The sequence below is a fragment of the Pocillopora damicornis genome, chromosome 2 (assembly GCF_964200805.1).
Source record: "Pocillopora damicornis chromosome 2, jaPocDami1.2, whole genome shotgun sequence".
NCBI classification, from domain to species: domain Eukaryota; kingdom Metazoa; phylum Cnidaria; class Anthozoa; order Scleractinia; family Pocilloporidae; genus Pocillopora; species Pocillopora damicornis.
Genome location: NC_142671.1, coordinates 31,386,114 through 31,402,456, shown reverse-complemented (window position 1 = coordinate 31,402,456; position 16,343 = coordinate 31,386,114). Strand labels below are relative to the sequence as shown.

Below are 16,343 nucleotides of genomic sequence, written 5' to 3'. Positions count from 1 at the left end.
CAGATCTCGTCATTTTGTTTTTCCTGAACTCTCTCCTGGTTGGTCAGTTGTCGTACCTTGTGGGCCTTCGACAGCTCTCTCCTGTAGAAACATCGGATTTGATTGAAAAGGAAAACAAGAATGTAGCCGATGGGCTGGCTTGGGGCTATTACTTTGGTTATCTTAGGCTGGTGCTACCGAAACTGAAAGATCAGATTGGCAAATCAGAGCTTTTTCGTTATGAAATAACAAAGAAAAAGCTTTTCATTTTACTGCCCAAAACGTGCTACACCTTTGCTGACATTGTTGACGCAGATTCAAGGGTAACTTGGGTTGGCAAACTCCCAGAGCTTAAAATTAATAGGGGTGGAATTAAGGAAAGAATTTACAGGCATGCAGTATATAAGATAGAGATGCCCCGTCCTGATGGAACGGTAGAAGGGTACCACTTTATCTTGGAGTATGCCACGCCTCTGATGAACCTTTATGATATGTCTGCGCATGCAGACGCCCCCTTTAATGGTGAGGAGCGGGATCATCAGGTAGGCTAGTTTCTAGTATTTTCCCTTTGATTTTCATGGTGGAAGAGAATCCTGATCTGATCACCACAAACAATATTGTGGCTGATCCCTGGGTAATTGGGTCAATTTCTGCTGTGTATATGCCACTGGCCTCTTAGAACCCACCCTCCCCCAACCCATTATCTACTCATTTGTAGATCCCATCTAGGGTGCTTTTAAGTGAATGTTACTTTCACTATCCCAACTTAGTCACTTTCTGTTTTATGTATCTGCCTTAGAAAGCCTTTTAAGTAGCTCATCTTAAAATGAATTGACTCATTTAACCATGAATCTTCCCAATTGGCCACACATTGTCTCACCCCAAAATCTGGAAGAGTGCAACCCCATTGTTGGAACTGTATTGAAACTGCAAACCCATTGTTAAATAGTAAATCCAGCAGTGAAAATGCAAGCCATCCAGTAGCACATCCCCATTAGCCTTTTATTAGGAAGTACCCTCCCCCCCCCCTTAGGACTGGTCCTCATAAATATGATTTGTTTGAGGTCAGATGCAGTCCAACTAGAACTCCTCTTCATTGTAACTTATAGGTGGTATTATTCATCCAAAAATTGAGGGAAATTCTGAAGAACTCCGAAGAGTGCCGAGGGACTTATGAATTGGTGCCAATTTCAGGGCGTAATCCAAATGAGATCTCAAATGTCCTGTTTGAAATGCATAATGCTGCCAACATCGAGATGCACCATCCAGAAGCTAATGGAGTGCACAGACCACAGCAAGAACAGCTCTAAACAAAATAATGCTGACACGGTGTAGCAAGAAACTCTGTAATGTTGTACACATAAGTTCCTGATATTTTACAGGACCTGCAATATAGTAAATGAAATATTCCTTTTTTGATGCATTTAGGAATGAGGAGCCTTTGAAGGGGCAGAGATGTTGATTACAAATTTTATCTAAATCTTGTGGCTTATACTTTTATTTCACCCATAATAGATACCACTTGATGTTGGTTAAGGACACTAACATTGTTTTTTAGAGAGGTTAGCAAAGGGATAGTCCTCATTTTGGAGATTTATGCTGATTGTGTTCTAAAAACATTGAAAGGCATAGCCTTTAATTTGTGTAAGTGGAGATAGGCTCTTGCCTAATTTATTTTACCCTTCCCAATAGCCTATATAGCAGATTACATAATTTGTAGTGAGCCCTTAATGGGATAGTAAAGTAAACATGAACAGAGGTTTATAAAACGGGCTGAATAGTTTGGTTTTTCTCAATTGTCATTTTTCTTTGCTTTGCTCTGTGAAATACTTAAATTGATGATTGTTGTGCTCTTATTCTGTAAACATATTAACCAGTTACACCTTTATATCAGTATGCATATTCTTCCTACCATTCTCAATTGCACAAGGAGAATTTGGGTTTCGATCGCAGCTTTTTAGTTTGGCATTTATTTTCTTTATTTCCATGGTCTTTATAATAAATATTTCAGCAAAATTACTTTAAGGAGAAATTAGATACTTGTCTCTCTAAGGATTAAAAGGGTTAAAAATAAAACATGACACAAAGCAGCTTTGTGTTAACTCTGACTGTGCTAGAATACCAGTACTTATAAGTTTGGGAGAAATTATAACCAACACCTTTGGTGCTTCTTTGAAGGAGAGTCTCCCCTTTCAAGCTTTGTCACAGGTTTAAGAGTTTTTTTTTGGTTTCAAGCCAAAAGCTCCCTCAATTGTAGAATAAGCTACCAATGAGATTTTACTACAGAAAAATCTTAGTTATAAATCAGTAACTGCTAAGAAAAAAACACTTAGTGAAGTCCTCAGTGATCAAGTAGCCTTAATTATAAAACTGGTTTCAAAGACTTCATAAGGAGATCCCCTCTAAGTCTTGCAAGTACCCAAAGTATTTTTTGTGTAGAATATGTTCAAACATCCTTATTTTCACCCCTCACACAGAAAAGATTTTGTTTGGAATCCCCTCCCCCAGTCCCTCAGAAGAGATATAATTCCTCTATATATACATTTTAGCTTTAAAAATGCTCACCCTATCCCATCCCAAGTGGTCCTCCAGGGGTGGGTGAGGAAATTTCCTGGAGCTGCAAACAGTGGACAGGTTTTCAGTTCAACTTCATTCTGTGGCAATTCAACTCCCTTCATGCAGATCCCAGGTTTACTTAAGGCCAGTCATGTTCCACTGTGTAGGCTCAACAGGGAAGGAATAATGGAGCGAATTTAGAAATAAGCTGCACACCAATAATGTCAAGATCCCTGCCCACTAAGAGTGATAAATTTCACTGTACGCTTTCAGTCTTTGCATGCCTCTGTATGCTTCAGTATCTCTCTATGAAGGCCCTCCCTTCCCCCCTAAAGAAGGTTGACCAGGCAAACAAACTAATTGCCTACTTGGCAAGCATTGTTATGAAATCTGCTTCCTCCTTGTTATTGATTGAATATCCTTGGTTTTGACAAGCCCAATGTTTTTCACTTGACCTCAAGGCTTAATTATCAATAATTTGATTACAACATCAAAGCCCCTGTACAACGTGCAAGTTATTAGTTATTAGAAAAAGAATCTGAATCTCAATGTTACTAATAATAATAATATCAGTCAAGGATCGTGATAGCTCTTCTCTTATCCAGTACTGTACTTAAGCTGAACAATGACCTAAACCCTGGCTGACATTCTTTATCCGGATACTTTCATCGTCTAACAGAGTCACAGGACACCCAGGTTTTAGATAGTTTTCCTCCCGATTGTAATTACGAATCAAGGGCCGTGAATGTAAAAAAAAACATTTGTCAATCCTTGAAACTTAAGCTGAACAATTCAACGATATCTATAAATCTAGAGGGAGCTGGTGAATTGTGTGGGAATTACACCTCAATTTACGCTATCAGTTCATGGTTGCACTCACAGTCCACCGTTGCTACTTTTTCACCACTCAGTCTTTATCATCGTTGAAGCACAGGCGGCCCAAGCTCACGTCTCGAGAAAAAGCCAACGATGAATTCATGAACGCGTCACGCGTTGTGTGACTCGATGTTAAGTTACGGGAGGAACCGTTGAAAATTTGAACACGTTATAAGGCATAGTATGGGGAACGACATATGGTCGATTTACAACGATAAATATTTCGAAATATGAATATTTTACACGAAAATCAATAAAACTTACTCATGCCCTGTGTATCCGTCGTAGTTTCTGGCGATTTCTGCCGTTTTAAGCTTGCTTTACCATCACTGTTATCTATGTCTAAAGTCGAAGTCAAGGCTGCACACTCCGATTTCGACCGTGGTCCACGCGGAGGTGGTTTGCGCCCCGAAAATCCTCCCGATCGGCATTTTTCTCAGCCACACTTTACGATCTAAGATCACTGCACCCTGGGACATGTCTCAATACCAAAACTTCGCACGCATTTCGCTGGAAACAGAGCACAGCAAACCCCGCAGAATATTCAAATTTTGTCCGTTGTTTATCTGTTTTAGTTTCAACTCGCTGTCTGATTGGTTAATTAGGACAATACGTTAAGGTGAGGTGTCTCTGTGGGGATGGGGTAAGTATTGTACATTAATTGACCTAAAACAGATAAACAACTAAAACAGATAAACAACTAAAACAGATAAACAACGGACAAAATTTGAGTGGCGTGTGTTACCCGCAAGTTATGTAGAAGAATGTGTGGGTGCATTTCCCAAAGGAACGAAGGAAATATGATCCCATTTAGCACTTGAATTAAACGTCTCTTGATGCCCCTCGATGCTCCTCGGTGAACCAAGCCTGAATATGGAGCAAGCAAGCTACTTTTAACTGTCCTCCATGTTAATGATGGTATTCGAATTCATGTGAGTTGAGATTTAACAATGGTTCATATATCAGCGTGCGTTCATCGAGATATGAAGCACGCGGGATGTTTGGAGAGCACGAAAGATGCGTAAGAGTTGCTCCAGGCTTCTTGAGCGCTCTCCAAACTTCCCAAGGGCTTCATATCTCGATGAACGCACAGCTGACGTAAGAACCAATTGTTTTATAACATTTTCAACCCAAAGGAAAATTCTTTTCTCGAGGGATTTGTTTGCTGATGTCATGAGCGTGCACAATAGGAATATGAAGCACGCTCGTGTAATTAAATTTGATTAGACAAATTTACTAGCTCTGTTATAAATACCATTGTTAAACCTGTTGGTGACGTAATTTTTCTTTAATTTAATTAAGGTCAAACCTCGTGCTCGAGGTGGTTTCAACCTGCGCGGGTTCCACGCGGTGTAGGAAACCAACGGGTTTTCCTTTCGGTTTTTCAGTCCTCTGAGATAGGTTTTCGAAACTGAAACTTACTGAGAGAGCACTTTCAATCTCCTAACAAATGATTTCATCACGCCCTATTTGAGGATACTACCCAAGCGGGGGACAGCCCAAAGACAAACACAAGACTCTTGGCCAGTCAAGGCCAGAGTTTTTATTTAGAGGATTTCCCAGCTAAATCATATCGGTTTATGCAGAAGTTTTATGTCATTTGGCAATAGCATTAATAACCTCTTGATCTTCCTTGTTCTCTTCTATGATCCTAGCCAAGATGAAGGCAGAGCTAATTTTAACTGGCCCTCGCATAAATATGGATAATCCAATATTGAAGCAATAGCTATCATTAGAAACCCTGATTTAAAATTTTAATTTGTTTCTAGTTTCTATGAGGACATGCAACCTTCCTGTGAAAACCACAATTTTTAAACTTGATAGACTTTCAAGGAGTAGGGGGGCTCCAAAAGGTATAGGTTAGGGAAAAGTTTTTATTTTAGTTTTTCATTCGTGAGGGAAAGATCTCTAGAAACCGAAAGTTGCTGAAAGAGCACTATGAAACTTTGATTAACCCACCCCATCATGGGGGTTTTCCACCAGGGGTACACCTTATGAACACCCTGACGTGCTCCTGGCCAATCAGGTCCAGAGAATTGTTGTGGGGGATTACCCAAGTAAATGGCGTTCTATTTGAATAAGTGATCAGCTCTCAACAATTTGACGTATTTAGTGGTGGTCAACTTCACGAGTATTACGAGACCATCGAGAGAAAGAAATAGTTTTATCCACCATGGCAGATAATCTTCTTCCCCAAGGAGATGACGTAACTCAGCAATCACATAATGGCTTTGGACCACTTTCCGAGCTTCGTGGAAATATTGCTACGATCACATCAGCTATCGTGGTTGTGGTTAGTGGCACGATGCTTTTGTTCGCAGCGAAGGATAACAAAAAGAGAGAAGGGATTGATTTCCTGGTGTTTACAATAGCCTTGCTTATCTTGGGTGTCGTTCTCGGAGAAATAGTACGAAGATTGTGCCTTGTGTCTGAAGAGATTAAACACAAGCACGAGAGATATCGAGGAAACTGGAAGGATGTTTGCAAGAGGACTTTAACTTTCAATAATTCCGGTAGTATTTTAGTCGTTGCCATCGCTCTGTTCCTTGTTGGCAGTCGACAGCTCTCTCCCGTAGAGACATCGGATTTGAACGAAAAAGAAAACAAGAATGTGGCTGATGGGCTGGCTTGGAGCTACTACTTTGGTTACCTCAAGCTGGTGCTGCCAAGATTGGGATATCGTATTTCCGAATCGGACACATTTCGTCATAAGATTACAGACGAAAAGCTTTTCGTTTTACTTCCAAAAACGTGCTATGCATTTGAAGAAATCTCCAAAGCAGATGACAGGGTAAAATGGGCCGGCAAACTTTCCGCGAGTAAAATTAACAGGGCTGGAATTTTGGAGAGAAGTTACCAGCATGCGGTACACCGCATAGAGATGCCTCGCCCAGATGGAACAGTGGAAGAGTACCACTTTGTCCTGGAGTACGCTACGCCTCTTATGTCCCTGTGCGAAATGTCTGGTCATGGAAAGGCCCCTTTGACTGGTCCAGGGCGGGATCATCAGGTAAACAAGTGTGATCTGTTATGTGATTTTAGATATATGATAACAAATATTTGTTCTTAGAATTTCTTTTTGAGGTAGTTTTTTTTAATACCCTTTTTTTTAACCCTTTAACTCCCAAGATCTGATTGTTTATCCACTTTTCTAGCTTATACACTAGAATTTGGCATTAAATCAAGATAACAACTTCTATCTGATAAGTTTGAGTATTCTCATCAACTGTTTGCTGAATGATGTATGGATATTATGTGGAGAAGTTACAGGTTAATCACTACTGAGAGCTGAAGGGTTAAGATAAAGCTTACACCAACTGAAACCATTTTCGTTGTAACCTAGGTGGTGTTATTCATCCATAAGCTGAGGGAAATTCTGGATGACTCTGAGGAATACAGAGGAAAGTATGAATTGGTTCCAATTTCAGGAAATGACACAAACGAGATTGCGGATGTCCTTGTGGGAATGCACAGTGCGAGCAACATAGACTTAGAAGAGGAGACTGATGAGCAAACAAGGCAATAGAGCAGATAAGTGACTGTTGCTTCACAGCAACAGTATGGATGATGAAGGAACTCTGTTACACATTACAAATGTATAGAGCTGTGTTTCTGAGTGTAAAAAAATACAGTGTCAGAAATGTTTGATCCTGATCTTAAAGGGGGGGTAAAAGATCTTTTCTTAAAAGGGCACAGATGTTCATTAGAAATTTTGATCCAAGTCTTGTGGCTCAACCTTTTATTTCACTCATAAAAGATACCAATTGATGTTGGTTGATTATGCAAATATTGTTTTTTAGCAAAGGGACAGTCCTCATTGGGTTTCATGCAGGAATATTTCACACTTCACAAATTTATAAAGGAAAACTTCAAATCTCACTTCATCATTCCTTTCTGTAAAATTCAGGCATAACATTAATTTTGGGTTTTATAATTATGCATCAACTGTAAACTCTCTTTACAAAGTTAAATTAAACTGAAACAGCCTAACACTTTATCTCATGCAATCCCAAAAGATACCAAATTAGGCAGCTGAAAATATCACTTTTTGTTATGATGTACACGCTGAGAGGCCAAATGTAACAATATGTGCTCCAATCCTTTCCTGGGCTTGATAGCTCAAGGCTTTGAGTTGTTTTGAATTCTTTAACCTCTGACATCTCACACATTTATGTTGATTGTGTGGTGAAAACATTCAAAGGCACAGCCTTTCATTTGTGTAAGTGGAGAAGTTTATAGTCTAATTTAATTAACTCTTCCCTATAGCCTAGCAGATAACACAGTTTGTAATGAGCCCTTTATGGATAGTAAAGTAAACATGAACAGAGATTTATAAAACATGCTGAATCATTTAGTTTTTCTCAATTATCATTTGTCTTTGCTTTGCTCTGTGAAATACTCGAACTGATGATTGTTGTGCTCTTATTCTGTATGTGACAGAGTCACTTAGGCTTATTTCCTACTTAAAACATGTTTGTTCTGTTTATTCTATTTTATGGAATTTTAGCGATTTGTTAGGAATGTTAGCGATTTGTTAGGAATGTGTTAATTTTGTTAGTAATGTGTTAATTGTATTATTCCTTTAATTGCCGATTTCCCCTATGTAATTCCTGTTTAATTAATCGCTCCTAGCCCAAATTTGGTTTTAAGTTATTTTTACCTTTTCCTGTATTTGACTATAAGTTACAACTGTTTGCTCGGTGAGTTCAGTTGATTTGTTGCCTTCCTGAGAGTGTCTTTAAAGCGGATTTTAAGCTATACTAGCTTTTGGTATGTTTCAGTATTTTATGTTTGTTTATGGTTGTTTGAGCCCTAAGCTTAGCATATAGTTGTTTCCATTTGTATTTTTGTAGTGATTTTCGGGTTAGAATCTGCTTAGTTTAGCCACGTACTCTTTCTATCTTATACTGTATCTTATTTGTTTACGCTGACCTTTGTCGCACAGCATGTAAGTTCTCTGCTATATGAACTACAATTCTTTTCGTTTTAGCAGCTGTAATATTTTGCTTACCTGCTTCCAATTCATTGTTGCTATGATTCCTGTGTTTTCATTACACTAGTAATTTCATTTTCTCCTTTCACTGTTTATTACTGTATTAGCTCAAGTTGTGATATTTAGCCTAGCTTGTAGTCTCTGTTGAATTCATGTCTGGTTTAGCAATCACTATTTTCGGTAGTTTCTGTCACACAATTTCCTGTTTACAAGTACTTTGTTTGTTTCCTTTCTTTACTGAATTATTTCTGTCTGTAGGATATCTTTTATTGTTAAGTACTTTTTCCTAAGTCATTTTAATCCTGCTACATCATTTGGCTCATTAGAACTTTGTTTTCTTATTTATTGTTTAGTGTCACTCGTTCCCGTTTTTTATTGTACCGTTGCATTCATTTGCTGTGTAATAAACTTGTAAATCTTCCCTCGGATCTTTCGTTCTTACGTCGACCGTTTGGCCGTCTTACATTTTGGTGTCAGAAGTGGGATTCGAGTTGTTTAAGTAAAGTTTAGCAAAAAGAGAAAAAACGGGAACGAGTAACAACTAGGAATGTCGGCTGAGGAACAACTCACAGCTTTGAAGCAGAAACTTGAGGCTCTAGAGACGAAGCTCAACCAGCAGACAGCAAGTGGGAGTACCAGTTCTGAATCCCCTCAGCAGATTACCGTCAAAGTCCCCAGAGAGCGCAAACTCAGAAGGTTTGCTGGTGGCCGAGAGGATGGTGTCCTGGAGGAATGGATCAGTGATGCTAAGCGTGCTATTGCTGGGCATACCGAACCCGATGCCATCGACTTCCTCTTCTACCATCTGGAAGGGGCAGCCAAAGAGGAGGTGCGTCTCCGCCCAGCCGATGACCGAAATAGCCCAACGGCCATTTTCAAGGTCCTTCGCGATTGTTTTGGCGAAGGCCTGACGGGAACCCAGGCTCTGCGACGATTCTTTGAACGAAAGCAACGTGACCGAGAATCAGTGAGGGAATTCTCCCATGCACTGATGGTGCTCTTGGCACGCGTGGAGCGCCTGGACGAGGGAGCTGTAACCGACAAGGACAAACTACTACGGGACCAGTTTCTCGAGAACCTCAGAGACCCCCAGCTCCGAAGGGATATCAAACGTTGGGTACGAGACCACCCTTCAAAGACCTTTCAGCAGATACGGGACGAGGTCCAGTGTTGGATAGATGAGGATGGTAGTTCCGAGAGACGTTCTGCAAAGGTTCGTGAGGTCACGGAAGAGCCTACCTGTGAAGAAGCTAGGGCACTGCCCAATCTGCAGAGTGTGGTTAAGGAACTCGTGGCTAGCCAAAAGCTCCTTGCCGAAAATCTGCAAAAGCAACAACAACTCCTGGCCGAACACATAAGCAGTCAGCAGTCAACCCTGGAAAGGCAACAGCGAAGCATTTCCCAGCTGATGTCCCATAGCCGTAACGCGTGGCAGCCTGGCTGCTTCGGGTGTGGTAGCAGGGAACATTTCCAGAGGGACTGCCCAGGAAATGGGAGACGAAATCAGCGAGGCGGTCGCCTCCCAAACAGAGAAAGCAGACAGCAGCCACCGTTAAAAGAGAATACTCCACGGCAGTGAGCCATGCCGTGGAGGGGAACAACAGTGGCTCAGAACCTCTATCTAAACCAGACGGCATGCCAATACACTTGGTCGGAGGTACCCCGACAGTCCAAGCAAAACTTGGTGGTATTGACGTGCTCTGTGTCCTGGACTCAGGCTCCATGGTATCCTTTATCACAGAGGACTTCTACAAAAGAAATCTCAAGCCGACCTGCGGGCGCGTGAGGGAAGATGGCCAGATGCTGACCCTGCGGGCTGCCAACGGCCTTGAGATACCGTACCTTGGCTACCTGGAGCTGACGATAGAGGTTGATGGGGTTAAAGTACCCAGATGCGGTGTACTAGTCTTAAAAGACACTCCAGCCACGAACAATCAGAGAAAAATCGCACCAGGACTCCTCGGAACAAACGTGCTGGCGCAGATACCCCAGTTTGGTGCACTGCTCCGACAACAGCCCAATGCTGAATCAAGGACGTCAGGAAACCCTGTCTCTGGTTTTGTCCGTGTTGCTGGTACATACCCAGTCCTCGTCCCCTCGAATTCAGTGGCCAGTGTAGCTGTCACTGGTCCAGCCTGTGGTCCTAGTGCCCTGGTAGAACCCCTTAACGTACCAGTACCAGGAAATCTTCAGGTGGCCCATACCCTGGTGGATGCCTCCAAGACTTGTTTCCTCATCCAAGTAGCAAACTCTTCCCCGAGAGACGTATGGCTAAAGGCAAGAACACGTCTGGGAACGGTAACAAGTGCCGGAAGGGTAACCAGTGGGGACCAACTGAGGCTCGAAGTTCGGAGTAATGAAGTGTTAGTATCCTGTCCCCCTGGAGCAGAGTTTCGGGGGGCCTCCTCCCCAGAACCGGGTAAACCTATACGCCCCCCTCGTGAACGAGACCTTCCCGCAGAGATTACCTTAAAGGACTTCCCGGGTACTTCAGACGAGAGGCGGGAAGCGTTGCGGATTTTCAGCACCTATGCAGATGTGTTTGCCAGTGATGAAAGCAGCCTAGGCAGGACCCAAGTCATGCAGCATCAAATACCCACATGTGATGATATCCCAGTGAACCAGCGGCACAGGCGCATTCCCCCAAATCAGCTGGCTGAAGTCAAGGAGCACCTACAAGATCTGCTGGACAAAGGCGTTATTAGGCCGAGCCAGAGCAACTATGCCTCACCTGTTGTGCTGGTCCGAAAGAAGAATGGTGCCCTGCGCATGTGTGTGGATTACCGACAGTTGAACGCCAAAGTTAAACGAGATGCTTTCCCTTTGCCTAGGATCGAAGAGTCCCTTGATGTCTTGGGTGGTGCTAGACTGTTCTCTACAATTGACCTGGCCTCTGCCTATAATCAGGTAGAAGTTGCGCCTGGGGACAGACATAAGACAGCTTTCACCACCCCGTTCGGGTTGTTTGAATACAACCGGATGCCTTTTGGACTCGGAGGTGCGCCCGGCACATTCCAGAGAATAATGCAGACCATTTTTCGCGATGAGTTGTTGGAAACCCTGATCGTGTACCTTGACGACATCATAGTCTTCAGTCAAGATATCAGCACCCACCTGCAGCGCTTAGAGATGGTGTTTCAGAAGTTGCGTGAACACGGGCTGAAGATTGAGGCTAAAAAGTGTCAGTTTTTCCGCACCCAGGTGACGTACCTGGGACATGTGGTATCAGCTGACGGGGTGGCCACTGACCCCGTAAAGACAGAGGTAGTTACTAACTGGCCAAAACCAAAGACCCTGAAGGATCTGAGATCATTCCTCGGCTTTGCCTCCTACTACCGCAGATTTGTTCCTCACTTTGCCCAGCTAGCAAGACCTCTACACGAGCTGGTGACCAAACTGTATGAAGGTGGAAGGCACGGTAAACTAAGAGGCAAGTCGGTCGAGTGTGATTGGAACAACGAGTGCCAGAACGCCTTCGAATCTCTGAAGCAAACCTTGACCAGCCCTCCAGTGTTGGCCTACCCGGTGTACACACAACCCTTCATCGTGGAGGTCGATGCATCTAATGAAGGCCTTGGAGCAGTGTTGTCACAGGAGCAGGACGGAAAGGTTAGGCCAATAGCCTATGCCAGCCGTTCCCTAAGGGGAGCAGAGAGGAACATGGAGAACTACTCCTCCAGAAAGCTGGAACTCCTTGCTCTCAAGTGGGCCGTCACAGAAAAGTTCCGTGAGTACTTGACCTCCTCTACCTTCACAGTACTGACCGACAACAACCCACTGACTTACCTGCAGTCAAAGTGTAAGCTGAAGGCTGTTGAACAACGCTGGGTGTCGGAGTTGGCTAACTTTACCTTTACGATCAAGTACCGTGCTGGAAAGCACAACGCAAACGCAGATGCTCTAAGTCGCATCAATCGGGAGAAGCCTGAAGAGCGGTTCGTAGACCAAGTCGAGTCATTGTTGGCATCAACCCTCAGTACTACAGCCTTACCTGAATCTCTTCGAGGGCAACTACTCCAATCGACAGTGTCCCAGCAAGACGACCCCAGTGCGATAGTTAATCAATTAATAGCGGTTCCCCTGCAACGGTACAGTACCAGTCCAGTTCCCTCCTGGAATGTTAAGCAACTAGCAAGGTTGCAGAGTGTCGATGCTGCCATTAAGCGTCTAATCCACTACCGTGCCATTGGTCGGAGGCCTACAGCAAGGGAAAAGAAACTTGAGACCCGTGAAGTAAAGCAACTTCTCAAGCAGTGGGACAAAATAGTACAGAAGAAAGGACTGCTCTATCGCAACAGCTCAGACAGCCATGGCAGCAAGCAATTACAGCTCCTTCTTCCCGCTGCTCTCTGTGACGAAGTCCTGAAGGGTGTCCATGATCAGTGTGGCCATCAGGGAGCTGAGCGAACAGAGCAGTTAGTACGCGAACGCTGTTGGTGGCCTGGACTCCATGGCTACATTAGGAAGTACTTGTCCGAGTGCGAGCGTTGTATTGTAGCAAAAGGGCCCTACCTACCAGTCAAGACCCCAATGACAAGCATCATTGCCTCCAAACCATTGGAGGTACTAGCCATGGATTTTACGCAGCTTGAACCAGCTTCAGATGGTAGAGAAAACGTTTTAGTACTCACTGACGTGTTCACGAAGTTTACTGTTGCTGTGCCAACCAGAGATCAGCGAGCTAGCACCGTCGTCAAGACCCTGGTTCGCGATTGGTTCCTCGTCTATGGGGTACCTAAGCGGATTCACTCTGATCAAGGTAGATGCTTCGAAGCAGAGATAGTCCAAGAGTTGTGCCGTACTTATGGAATTAAGAAATCCCGCAGTACTCCATACCACCCCCAAGGAAATGGCCAGTGTGAGCGTTTCAATCGCACACTTCATGACCTATTACGCACCCTGCCACCTGAGAGGAAAAGGAGGTGGCCTGAGCACTTGAAGGAACTGTGTTACGCGTATAATGCAACTCCTCATGCCTCAACAGGATACTCTCCACACTACCTACTATTCGGTATTGACCCCAGATTACCAATTGATCTCTTGCTGCCAAATGACCACGAACACCAAACAAACAATGGCGAGTGGCTTACTTTACATCAAAACCGACTACGTGAAGCCCATCAACAAACCCAGAACAAGCTCCAAACAGAAGCTTCTTTTCGCAAAAAGCAGTTTGATCGCCACAAGCAAGTCAAGTCAGATACAATCCCAATTGGTGAGAGAGTTCTTACACGTAGCCACCCACAAGGGAGAGCCAAGATCCAAGACAGGTGGAACTCTAAAGTCTACAAAGTTGTTGATCGACGTGACAATGTCTATGAGATTGAACCTACCGATGCCCAAGGCGCTAATAAAATTGTGAACCGTGCTGAACTTCAAGTTTGCCCCAAGCCTAGGCCACAGCCTACCCAGTTAAACCCCCAGCGGAAACGAGTTCCTGCACCTAGACCCAACCAAGTTACCCCAGATGATTCTTCTGATGAGAATGAAGACATTGAGATTGCTCTTAGTGCCCCTGGTAAATCTGTACCTATACCAGCTGAACCTGAAAGACCCCCACTGCGTCGATCTGCGAGGCTTAACAAAGGACGACACAGAAACCCTCATCATCAACCTAAGACTGTAGTGTAGTTTTATTTTTGCACTTGTATGAGGACATGACAAGCAAAAGCAGGGGGAAATGTGACAGAGTCACTTAGGCTTATTTCCTACTTAAAACATGTTTGTTCTGTTTATTCTATTTTATGGAATTTTAGCGATTTGTTAGGAATGTTAGCGATTTGTTAGGAATGTGTTAATTTTGTTAGCAATGTGTTAATTGTATTATTCCTTTAATTGCCGATTTCCCCTATGTAATTCCTGTTTAATTAATCGCTCCTAGCCCAAATTTGGTTTTAAGTTATTTTTACCTTTTCCTGTATTTGACTATAAGTTACAACTGTTTGCTCGGTGAGTTCAGTTGATTTGTTGCCTTCCTGAGAGTGTCTTTAAAGCGGATTTTAAGCTATACTAGCTTTTGGTATGTTTCAGTATTTTATGTTTGTTTATGGTTGTTTGAGCCCTAAGCTTAGCATATAGTTGTTTCCATTTGTATTTTTGTAGTGATTTTCGGGTTAGAATCTGCTTAGTTTAGCCACGTACTCTTTCTATCTTATACTGTATCTTATTTGTTTACGCTGACCTTTGTCGCACAGCATGTAAGTTCTCTGCTATATGAACTACAATTCTTTTCGTTTTAGCAGCTGTAATATTTTGCTTACCTGCTTCCAATTCATTGTTGCTATGATTCCTGTGTTTTCATTACACTAGTAATTTCATTTTCTCCTTTCACTGTTTATTACTGTATTAGCTCAAGTTGTGATATTTAGCCTAGCTTGTAGTCTCTGTTGAATTCATGTCTGGTTTAGCAATCACTATTTTCGGTAGTTTCTGTCACACAATTTCCTGTTTACAAGTACTTTGTTTGTTTCCTTTCTTTACTGAATTATTTCTGTCTGTAGGATATCTTTTATTGTTAAGTACTTTTTCCTAAGTCATTTTAATCCTGCTACATCATTTGGCTCATTAGAACTTTGTTTTCTTATTTATTGTTTAGTGTCACTCGTTCCCATTTTTTATTGTACCGTTGCATTCATTTGCTGTGTAATAAACTTGTAAATCTTCCCTCGGATCTTTCGTTCTTACGTCGACCGTTTGGCCGTCTTACATGTAAACATATTAATTATCCCTTTACATCCTTATATCAGTATGCATATTCTTAATACTATTCTGAATTGCACATTTCCTTTGGTACTGACAAGGAGAATCTGTGTTTCAATCACAGCTTTTTAGTTTAGCAATTATTTCCTTTACTTCCATGGTCTTTATAATAAATATATCAGTGGTACTACTCTAAGGAGAAATTAGATACTTTTCACTCTAGGATTTAACGGGTTAAAAAATAAAACTTGCCACAAAGCACCTGTGTGTTGACTTTGACTGTACTATAACACCAGTACCTATATAAGTTTGGGAAAAATTATAACCAACAACTTTGGTGCTTCTTTGAAGGAGAGTCTTCCCCCTTTGAGCTTTGCCACAGCTTTCAATTTTTTGTCATTGTTTCAAATCAGAGGTTCTCTCAATTGCAGAATAAACTACAAAGATTTCACTATGGAAAAGTCTTAGTTACAAAACTGCTAAGAAAAAAAAACACTCAGGGAAGGCCTTAGTGATCAAGTCACCTAAACTGTAAAAATGGTTTGAAAGAATTCATAGGGAGATCTCCTCTAAATCATGCAAGTATCCAAAGTATTCTTTTGTGTAGAATATGTTTAAAAATATCCCTAATTGCACCCCTCACACAGAGAGGATTTTGTTCAGAATCACCTTCCCCCATCCATCAATCACAAGAGATGTCATTCCTCTATAAATACTCGTAAGGTTTTTAGAATCCTCACCCTATCCAATTCCAAAAGGCCCTCCAAGAGTGGGTTGGAAATTTCTTGGAGCCACAAACAGAGGACAGGTTTTCGATTCAACTTCAGTCTGTGACAATTTAACTCCCCTGATACAGATACCAGGTTTACTTATGGCCAGTGATGTTCCTGAGAAATAATGAGGCAAATTTATAAATAAGCGGCACACCAAGAATAATCCTCCTTGTGATTAATTGAATACCTTTGGTCTCAACGAGCCCAATGTTTTCCACTTGACCATGGGGTTTAGTTATCAATAATTTGATTACAACATCAAAGCCCCTATGTAAAGTTCGAATTATTATATATTAGAAGAAGAATATGAATTTGAATGTCATTAATAATAACAACGGTCAAGGATCGAGATAGTTCTTCTCTCTTTAGCTGGACAATAACTTAGACAGAGAGAGAAAGCTGAAATAATTTTTCTTTAAATTGAATCACGGTCTTTACACATGATGTGAGAACCACCTCGTGCTCGA

General features: G+C 42.2%; 3 protein-coding genes and 1 long non-coding RNA gene across 4 annotated transcripts in view; 3 read left to right on the top strand and 1 right to left on the bottom strand.

Annotated features, from left to right (window-relative positions):
* LOC149050841 (stimulator of interferon genes protein 7-like) overlaps positions 1-2,069 on the top strand; it is a 3,261-nt gene extending 1,192 nt beyond the window's left edge. Inside the window, exons 2-3 of the mRNA XM_089195909.1 lie at positions 1-521; positions 1,089-2,069. The exon at positions 1-521 is cut by the window's left edge and continues 55 nt beyond it. Of these exons, the coding sequence (XP_089052035.1) occupies positions 1-521; positions 1,089-1,289 (722 nt within the window). The 3' untranslated portion in view covers positions 1,290-2,069. The remainder of the gene's footprint in view (positions 522-1,088) is intronic.
* A 3,269-nt stretch (positions 2,070-5,338) lies between these two features.
* Positions 5,339-7,498, top strand: LOC113677077 (stimulator of interferon genes protein 2-like). The gene is made up of 2 exons (XM_027193824.2): positions 5,339-6,421; positions 6,755-7,498. Exons 1-2 carry the CDS (start codon positions 5,585-5,587, stop codon positions 6,935-6,937), a joined length of 1,020 nt encoding a protein of 339 aa, XP_027049625.2. The 5' UTR covers positions 5,339-5,584; the 3' UTR covers positions 6,938-7,498.
* A 141-nt stretch (positions 7,499-7,639) lies between these two features.
* LOC149050839 (uncharacterized) lies at positions 7,640-16,017 on the bottom strand. The gene is made up of 2 exons (XR_016183518.1): positions 15,111-16,017; positions 7,640-7,838 (listed from the first exon to the last, which is right to left on the bottom strand). It is a non-coding gene; the product is annotated as an uncharacterized LOC149050839 (long non-coding RNA).
* LOC149050840 (uncharacterized) lies at positions 7,846-9,983 on the top strand. Its single transcript, XM_089195908.1, has one exon. It carries the CDS (start codon positions 8,952-8,954, stop codon positions 9,981-9,983), a length of 1,032 nt encoding a protein of 343 aa, XP_089052034.1. The 5' UTR covers positions 7,846-8,951.
* Positions 16,018-16,343: the final 326 nt, after the last annotated feature.